The sequence below is a fragment of the Myotis lucifugus genome, unplaced genomic scaffold (genome assembly GCF_000147115.1).
Source record: "Myotis lucifugus unplaced genomic scaffold, Myoluc2.0 scaffold_190, whole genome shotgun sequence".
Classification (NCBI taxonomy): domain Eukaryota; kingdom Metazoa; phylum Chordata; class Mammalia; order Chiroptera; family Vespertilionidae; genus Myotis; species Myotis lucifugus.
The window spans coordinates 1,442,095-1,451,298 of record NW_005871238.1 but is presented as its reverse complement, the minus strand read 5'-3'; the positions used below and the strand labels follow the sequence as shown (position 1 = coordinate 1,451,298).

Here is a 9,204-nt window from a genome sequence, read left to right as displayed (position 1 = left end):
GTTGGGGGTGTGGGTGGAGGGGTTTGGGCACAGCAATGTGTGAGATCCTTGTGCTTCCTTATTGTTCTGTCTCATTTTTCCTGGAGGGGTCGGCCCTGGCGGTACCCCTGTCTCATCACTCTCTCCATGGCTCTTCTCCCCTCCTTCTCGTGCCCTGGCAGGGATGGGGGTGGGCTGTTGAATGGGGCCACTCATGACCTGACCCACCTCTCCTGATGCCCATGGGAGGCCCAAGGCCTGTTCTGGGACTCCCCTGGACCAACCAGCAAGGGTTGCCCCTCCACTTCCTCAGCCCACCAGGACCCTCCCATCCAGCTCTAACTTGCCCACCTTGTTGTCTCAGTCACCCTGATGAGCAGGCCAGGTTATGAGGGTCCTTGATCTCCCTCCCTGCACACAGAAGCAAGAACACCAAACAGTCCCTCAAAGAAGTGCACACGGGGTTTAGCCCACCTCAGTAGAGACGTGGCACATGCCGGTGAGGGTACACACAGGCACACCCCTTCCCTGGCCCTCTTGGTGCTGTCCTCCCCAGCATCCCCTCACTAACCCATCCACACACCCTGGCCCTTCTCCCCTCGGGCCTCACCGAACTGGTTTTAGTTTAGTGGGAGTTTGGGCTGGATCCCTATAACACCCCCAGCTCCTAGGGATCCCCTACATTCGAGGATGACCTTGCATCAGGTATTGTTTGGGGGCATAGAGGGGGCGGCCAGGGGAAGACCCTGACCCCAAACTCACCTCTTCCCTCTCTCGTTGAGCTCAGTAGGGCTGACTTTCTTGGAGGGGCCAGAGGCCTCAGGTGGGAGGCGGACTGGACATCCCTGGGTCCCTTTCATCTGCCTGGGCCTTCCCTCCAGCCCTAGTGTCCCCTTCCCTGGTGCCCCTCCCCACAGACCCCTTCAGAGGATCAGGGATAGGAAGGGGCAGGATTTGGAAAGTGTGTCAGACCCCTATGCCCTGAGGTCAGTGCTAATCCTTCAAGCCCGACACCCTCCTCCCCAAGCCTGGCTTCTCCTTCCTCTTCCATTGTCCCCTGGGGAAGAAGGTAACAAACCCGAGTGGTGAGGGGAGCTCCACGGACGCCATAAAACGGGGTGACTATTGCCACTGAGGACGGGGCCAGGAGGAAGTGGAAGTTTAACAGGTGCCTAATTACAAATCCCACTGGCAGCCCTGCCCCACTCTCTGGCTAGGGAAGAGCTTGGGTGCTGGCTGGGTAATGCCTGGGTAGGCCACTCTGTCACCCCGATAATTAGGGTTTTGGGGACTCCTCCCCAAGGCGGGGACCTGGCCCCCTCCCTCCCATAGAAATAACTCTGGCTGCTCCCCAGCCAGGCCCTCAGTGCACCTTCCTACCACCCCGGGGCAGTGTCTGGGCCCTCATCCCCCCCTCCCTCCACCCATCCCTACACACACACTACCACCGGCCCCACTGCCGCCGGCCCAGGGATACCCAGCCCAGGCGGAGGAGACACCGAGCCTCGAGACATGGGAGTTCGAGGAGCCTTCCACCTTCTGCTCATGTGCCTGAGCCCAGGTATGGGGCTAGGCAGCAGGCAGAGATGCCCGCACGCTAGATGGCAGAGAAAGGGGCACGGAAGGGCGTGTGGAGGAGCCTGGCAGTTTCTGGGATGTCCTGGCAGGGAGTGGTCCACCCTTGCTCTGCTGCCACCAGGTTTGGATCTTGCCAAGGGGCCTCTTCCCAGGAGAGCAGCAGGCCCGGAGTTTGGGGCAGAGGTCCTGGATGGCCCCTCACGGTGGGGCTCACACATGCACGCACCTGCTGTGACTGAGTACAGGGAGTGGGGTGGATGGGCAGGTGAGCAGCAAAGCTGGGTGGGGGCTGAGGAGGAGCCTTTTCACCAGTGTGTGTGTATCCAGCAGGAGGGCCCCCACCCCAGGCCAGAGCCAGGGCAGGGAGCTGCCTGCAGAGGGCAGAGCCTCAGCGAATGTGGCCTGAGTGGCTGCTCCCAGCACTGCCAGCTACAGCCCTGACCGGAGGCCTCCCCTCTGGGCCTTGTGTTGTGAGAGTTCCGGGGTAGTGCTCCCCTCCAGGAGGGGCCGGAGGAGGGTGTGGACAGCAACTCCACCGGGGCTCCTGTTGAGGACAGGGCTCAGGTTGGATGTCCTGGCTCCCTGCCCAGGTTGGGGCAAGTCTCAGCACGGGCCACTCTGTGTGGGCGCTGCTGGAAATGGCTCGGAGACCCACCCCGGGGTCTGGGCTGGGGGCGAGGGAGTGTGGGAGAAGGAGCTTATGAAGGGGGAAGGATTTTCAGCCTGTGTGTGTGTGTGTGTGTGTGTGTGTGTGTGTGTGTGATGAGTTTCTGGCAGAGTGTCTACAACTCCCCCTGTTTGGTGAGAGCGAGGCTGGTGGAGCCTGTACAGGAAGCTCTGGCTGTGCTGTGGGAACCTGGGGCATCTCCGTGTGGGTGGCACGTGTCCTGGGTGTGTGCTGCGTGTATTTATGCACTGATATCCTCTGGTGGGGGCCTCCTTTTCTCCCCTCCCTCCCCTCTCCTTCCTCACCTCCAGAGGGAGGGTTAGGAGCTCTGGAAGCAGCTTGGAAATTCACAAAAGATTTCAAGTTGAGAATAGACACTACTGTTGAGGTGATGTCCACAGAGGGTGTGCAGCCCCTGGGGACGAGTAGCCACCACTGCCCTCTTCCTTGCAGCCCGCTGCGATTTCCTCCCCTGTCCCCGAATCTCCCTGCCCAGGGCTCTCTTTCTCTCTGGCTTTCTTCCCTCTCTCCTGCCTCTCTCTTCTCTCCTACTCCTCCAGTGTCACAGCAAGAGAAACCAGGGTGAGACACCAGGAAGGACTTCCCCAGGAGAGTAAAGGCGAGCAGAAGGGTCGGAGCCCTTAGGAAGAGATTGAGGAAGCTTTGAGGGAGACGGAACGGCTAGGATGAGGCTCCCTGGCCTGGGACAAAGGAAGACACGGAGCCAGAGCCTAGTGCGGGGCGCAGGCACTCTTCCAGCTTGGCCCTCCTTCCAGGCCCCTTCCCTGAATACTTACCCTCCCGTGGGCTGGCCCCCAGGTGCAATGAAGAGTCCTCTCTTTGTGGGTAGCTTCCAGGATCCCTGAGGGCAGAGGCTCTGCTCTCGGCGGAGTTCTGGCTCATCCCTGGCTTGCCTGGTGCCGCCCCAGGACCTGGGAGATGGCATCTGGATCCTTATCTCAGAAATGAGCTGACTTCTCCTTCTGGGGCTGGAGGAGGCATCACCAGGTCCCGTTAGAGGCCCAGCAGGGAGCCTGGCCGCTCTGAGTGCCCCTGGAGCCTAGTGGGGTTAGAGCAGGGCTGATGGTCTAGCCAGGGTTCTGAGGGGCAAGTTCAGGGATGCCTGAGCTGTTGGGTGTCGCAAGAGTGCGTGCTGGCTCTTTAGAACTGGGTAAGCTTCTGCAGGTAGGCTTGGTCTTGAATGAGCACACGGGGACGTGCAGTGGGCGTGTCTTCTGGATTAATCTGGACCTGTGTTGGTGTGCAGATGTGTCTCTGTATGAATCTGATAGCATTCATGTGTAGGAAGGTGGAACCCCATAAGTGCATTCCTGCATTTAGAAGGCTTCCAGAGTGTGTCTATGTGTTTGGCTATGACAGTGTAATTGTGTGTCTGCGATGCTTTCTAGCTGTGAGGTGGGTCTCAGGAGAGCCAGAGGAGGGCAGAGCAGAGTGAGTAGCTGAGGCTAGGGGCTGAGACTCCAAAGGACTTGTTGCCTCTCCACAAAGAATGAAGGGGGGTGATCCAGGCTGGGCCCAGGGACCTGGGGAGCAAGGAGCGCAGGAGATTGGGAGGCAGAGCCTACTTGCCCTACCTGCCGAAGTTGGGGCCCCGGGCACACCCCCTTCTATTCCTCTCTGGGTCCAGCTGGTTGGGGTGAGCGCTTGCCTGGGGCTTCAGAATAAAAAGGGGAGGAGCTCCGTGCTGGGTGTCCAGACCCCAGGTCCTCACCCAGCTGACTCAGTGGGGCAGGCTGGCAGCAGTGGGAGGGGACCGAGTGAGTGAGCCTATGGGGGCAGCTGTACCTGAGCCTCACAATCACGAGAGGGCAGGACACACAGTCCACGCTGCTACACGTCATCACACCAGGCTCACTGTCCTACAGATGCATGTGGCCTCAATCCCAGGCACACACCATTATTCACTGTCACACACGAATTCAGCTCAGTCATGGCCACCCACTGTCATGCACAGGCATGCACCATCACTCAGAGCACTGACACAACCAGGCACCTGCTGTCACGCACAGGCACACGGCCCCAGACGTGCACCATCATACGCAAGACACACACACGGACATTTCCAGTCTTCCCCTCCTTGGGCTGGGAAGAGGTGATACCATCCAATCCTCCTGCCTCCAGGTAGGAGCACTTCATGTGGCCCAGACGGAGGCAGCTTTTAACCAGACCAGGCTCCTCTATCAGAGCATTTTACAGCTCTGTGTGCTCCATGTGCACACTGTACACACACACACACACACACACACACAAAATCATGTATATATATAAAAGGCTAGTATGCTAAGTGTCCGACTGTCTGACCAGTCGTTATGATGCGCGCTGACCACCAGGGGGCAGATGCTTAATGCAGGAGCTGCCAAGCTGCAGTGACTTGGCAGTGGTGGTTCTTGGGTGATGCACCCCAAAACCAGAGAGGAGAGAGCCCGATTCCTCATGGGGCTGTGAGATTCCACCTTCGGCCATGAGTTATGTTGTTGCTGGGGCACTGTTGGCCCTGAATCTGGTTTACTGCTCACTTGTGTTTGTGTCCCACATCCTGTATGACAGCAACTCTGCAGAGTGCCCTCTCGCATTCCTGGACTCCTCAGGGAATATCAGAGAGCTGGTTTTGGCCTGATCCCTGCAGGCCAGGCCGAGGGACCCCACCTGCTAGAGGGACCCTGCTCACTCTGCCAGGGTGTCCCCCAAGTGCAGCTGACTGGGGAGGGACCGTGAAAGGTTGGCTCCAGGGTGTGTCTGGCCCTTCTCACCCAGTCCAGCCCTGCCAGCCACCTTCTAATTAATTTCCTTTCAATGTGCACGAATCTGTGCACCGGGTCACTAGTGTAAATATAAAAGCAGACAACCTACCTGGTCATGGCATGAGTATCCTTACAGTACACATAAGCAGCTATAAATACTCATAAGCACACATGTACACTTGTATACATACTCTTACATGCATACACAATCATGCATACATACAAGCATATCTAACAGCTATATATACAGTATATACAAACAGGATTCAGATGCAGCCCTACACATCATAGAATATGATGCATACACACGTGTGCACAGGCCTGCATATACTGCTTCATACACACACAGAGACACACATTTGGAGCAGCCCCTCCTTCCTGTGGAACCCCCACTGAGCCTGGGTTGCTGCTGATAGAATGGGGGAGGGAGAGGCTGAAGCCCACCACCCAAGTTCTGGTTCAGTTCCCCTCACCCGGCCCGTTCTCCTCTTCTACTAGCACTGCTGTCTGCTGTGCGGATCAACGGGGACGGCCAGGAGATCCTGTACCTGGCAGAAGGTGACAATGTAAGACTGGGCTGCCCCTACATCCTGGACCCTGAGGATTATGGTCCCAGTGGGCTGGACATCGAGTGGATGCAGGTCAATTCAGAACCTTCACATCGGGAGAACGTGGTGAGTTCTGGGCACATGGTTCCCCTTACCCTACACTCCATGGTCTACCTGATGGGCAGCCAACACTCTGAGGGGAGAGGAGGGCAGATAATCAAACCAAGACCTTGAACTTCCCCCATGGCCTCTTGTGGAATGGGGCAACAGGGATGAGAGCTCTGCAACCATTCCAAAGGCGTGGTGCCTGCCTTCAAAAGTTCCCATGCCCTGGCCAGGTGGCTCAGTTGGTTGGTGCATCGTCCTGTATACCAAAAGGTTGTGGACTTGATTCCTGCTCAGGGCACATACCTAGGTTGTGGGTTCCATTCCCAGTCGGGGCATGTACAGGAGGCAATGGATCAATATTTCTCTCTCACATCAATGTTTCTCTCTCTCCCTTCCTCTCTTTCTAAAATCAATAAACATATCCTTAGGTGAGGGAAAAAAAAAAGAAGTTCCCAACTCGCCCTTATGTGTCCAAAATACTTGCTCTTACTTGGTCCCACCCATGTTGTAAGGGGTCAGGGGACCAGGCATCATCATTCCCACTTTTCAGCTGAGTAAAGTGAGTCTCAGAAAAGCTGAGTGACTTGCCCACCTGGCCCTCCTTGGCCCTGCCTGTCTCACCACCCTGTTTTCTTCTCTTCCTCGCAGTTCCTTAGTTACCAGGACAAGAGAATCAACCAAGGCAACCTCCCCCACCTGCAGCAGAGGGTCCGCTTTGCAGCCTCAGACCCCAGCCAGTACGATGCCTCCATCAACCTCATGAACCTGCAGGTCTCCGACACAGCCACCTATGAGTGCCGGGTGAAGAAGACCACGATGGCTACCCGGAAGGTCATCGTCACCGTCCAAGGTATGGCCGGTCTCCCCTGGGTTCCCCTTCCCTAGACTTCAGAGCCAAGGCTAGTATGGCCACTCTTGGCTGAGCCTGGCTCACAATGGCCTGCTTTCCTGCAGCTCGGCCCGCAGTGCCCCTGTGCTGGTCTGAGGGCCACATGGCGTATGGCAACGATGTGGTGCTGAAGTGCTTTGCCAATGGGGGCACCCCGCCTCTCTCCTACAATTGGGCCAAGATCAGTGGGCACACCCACCCCTACCGGGCAGGATCCTATCACTCGCAGCACAGTTTCCAGTCTGAGCTGTCCTATCAGGAGTCCTTCCACAGCTCCATCAATCAAGGTGAGGGGGACCGGGAAGAGGTGGGCAGGATGAGCGGAAGATCAGGACTCTGGGACCCGCTGGAGCCTCCCTGAGCCACAAGTGGCACCAAGTCCAACCTAGAACCTCGTGGGAGACGCCTCCTCTGAGCCTGTTTCAGAAGTTGCTATTGAGAGAAGAGGAGGCAAAGGGGTGGGGAAGGGTCAGTCCAAAGCAGCGTGGTTAATTTGGCAAGAGCACAGTCTGAGATAGACAGCTGAGCTGGGGCTTGAGTGCTGGCTGGACCGCTGACTACAAGAATCAGGCAAGTGGCTTAACCTCTCTGTGCCTTGGCTCATCCTGTATGAAAAGGGAGTAAGAACATCTTTCTTCCAGGGGCCTGTGAGGATTAAATGGGGCGAAGTGTGCAAAGCTGCCGGCATACAGAGAAACCGGCTAGTACCCAAAATCCAACCAAGACCATCAGAGCTGGAGGGAGCCTTAGAATTCCTCTGCTGTGACCCCAGCTTCCCCGCACAAAGGAGGAGGCTGAGGCTCAGAGAAGGGGCATGTGTCTCTAAGGCAGCGGTTCTCAACCTGTGGGTCGCGACCCCTTTGGCAGTCAAACGACCCTTTCACAGGGGTCGCCTAAGACCATCCTGCATATCAGATATTTACATTACGATTCATAACAATAGCAACATTACAGTTATGAAGTAGCAACGAAAATAATCTTATGGTTGGGTCACAACATGAGGAACTGTATTTAAAGGGCCAGAAGGTTGAGAACCACTGCTCTAAGGCCACAGAGTGAATTAGTGATGTCTCAGTCCTGTTGCTGGTGGAAGGGTTCTTTTTTTAAATTTAAATATATTTTTATTGATTTCAGAGAGGAAGAGAGAGGGATAGAAACATTAATGATGAAGAGAATCTTTGATTGGCTGCCTCCTGCACGCCCCCTACTGGGGATCAAGCCAGCAACCTGGGCATGTGGAATCCAACCCCGGACCCTTCAGTTCACAAGCTCCATCCACTGAGCCAAACCAGCCAGGATGGGGGGGTTCTTCCTACCTTCTCGGTTTCAGCAGGGGGAGGATAACTCACCTGGGGTGTGGAGTGGACCTGAGGGTGTGTGCCCATACTGTCCCTCCTCCCACCCCACAGTGCCAGGGCTGAGGCAGGCTCTCAGACACCAGGCCCCTCCGCCTCACTGTAGCTCTGCCGTAACTTCAGTTTCAGGTGTGTATAACGGCGATCTGGTGTTGAAGGACATCTCCCATGAGGACAATGGGCTGTACCAGTGCACGGTGGCCAACCACGTGGGCTACAGTGTGTGTGTGGTGGAGGTGAGGGTCTCAGGTAGGTGCCCTGGCCTTGGGGGCCCTGTAGCTGGACTGGAGGAACCTGAGCTGGAGCCTGAGCTGGCTCTGCCTGCCCATTGCATCCTGTGTAGGTCTCTGCCTAGGGCAGGTGGGAAGCCCTGGGAGAAATATGCAAACATAAGGGGTTACCTTGCATCCCCCCGCCCCCATCTTCCTCACGGAGTGTCCCAGGGCCCTGAGCCCCTCTCCCACGGAGCTCTGCCCTGGGAGAGCCTGACCGGCCTCTCCTTCTTTCTCTCCACAGACTCCCGGCGTGCAGGCGTGATCGTGGGTGCAGTGCTGGGCTCTCTGCTCCTGTTGGGGTGCCTGCTGCTGGCCATCTGGGCGCTCACCTGCTGCTGCTGTGGGGGAGCTGGCGGGGCCCGCGGGGCCTTCGGCTATGGCAACGGCAGCAGGGTCGGCGGAGGGGCCTGCGGAGACCTGTCCAATGAGATCAGGTAAAACCTGATGCATGCTGCATGCTGCTGCGAACCGGGATGGCGCCCCGCCCTTCCTCACCCCCGCCCGCCACTCCACCTGGCCCGCCACCTCCATGGAGCGCTGGGACCCGGCAGGCCCACGCCACTGGCCTCATGCCCAGCCTTCAGCTCCGCCCCCGCCCCCAGGGCCCTCCGTGCGCCCCTCTCTGTCTGGCCTAGACTGTAAGCTCCTGGAGGGCAGGGCCTGTGTTTTTCCACGTTTGCCCTCTATTGAGTGGTGAGAACTCTGGTCGTGTGTATTTAAAAAGAGTTCTTAAGACGAGTGCTACTAACTTATATTAGAAACAAACTAGAAATAAAAATAGAACAAGACTTGCGGTGCTCATGATTGCAGTGCCGGGGACGGGACGGAGGGGAAGGTGAAGGTTGCGGGCGGGAGGTGAGAAGAGGGGGCGAGAGGGCAGGGCAGGGGCGTCAGGGAGGAAGGACCAGGGTCTCCGCGGTTCCCACCTATTCCAGGCGGTGGTTCGGGATGGGGGGGGGGGGCATCAGAAAGGGACTGAGAACGCCCAGATGGGCCGCTTAACCTGGGCTGTCCCGACCTGGTGGACAAGCCCTGCTGGAGGC

The 9,204-nt window shown here is 57.5% G+C and overlaps 1 protein-coding gene across 1 annotated transcript in view; it reads left to right on the top strand.

Moving 5' to 3' along the window:
* Positions 1-1,491: 1,491 nt before the first annotated feature.
* Positions 1,492-9,204, top strand: part of LOC102428195 (V-set and immunoglobulin domain-containing protein 8) — an 8,445-nt gene continuing 732 nt past the window's right edge. The window contains exons 1-6 of the mRNA XM_023760698.1: positions 1,492-1,540; positions 5,485-5,660; positions 6,291-6,492; positions 6,597-6,818; positions 8,016-8,135; positions 8,403-8,595. Of these exons, the coding sequence (XP_023616466.1) occupies positions 1,492-1,540; positions 5,485-5,660; positions 6,291-6,492; positions 6,597-6,818; positions 8,016-8,135; positions 8,403-8,595 (962 nt within the window). The remainder of the gene's footprint in view (positions 1,541-5,484; positions 5,661-6,290; positions 6,493-6,596; positions 6,819-8,015; positions 8,136-8,402; positions 8,596-9,204) is intronic.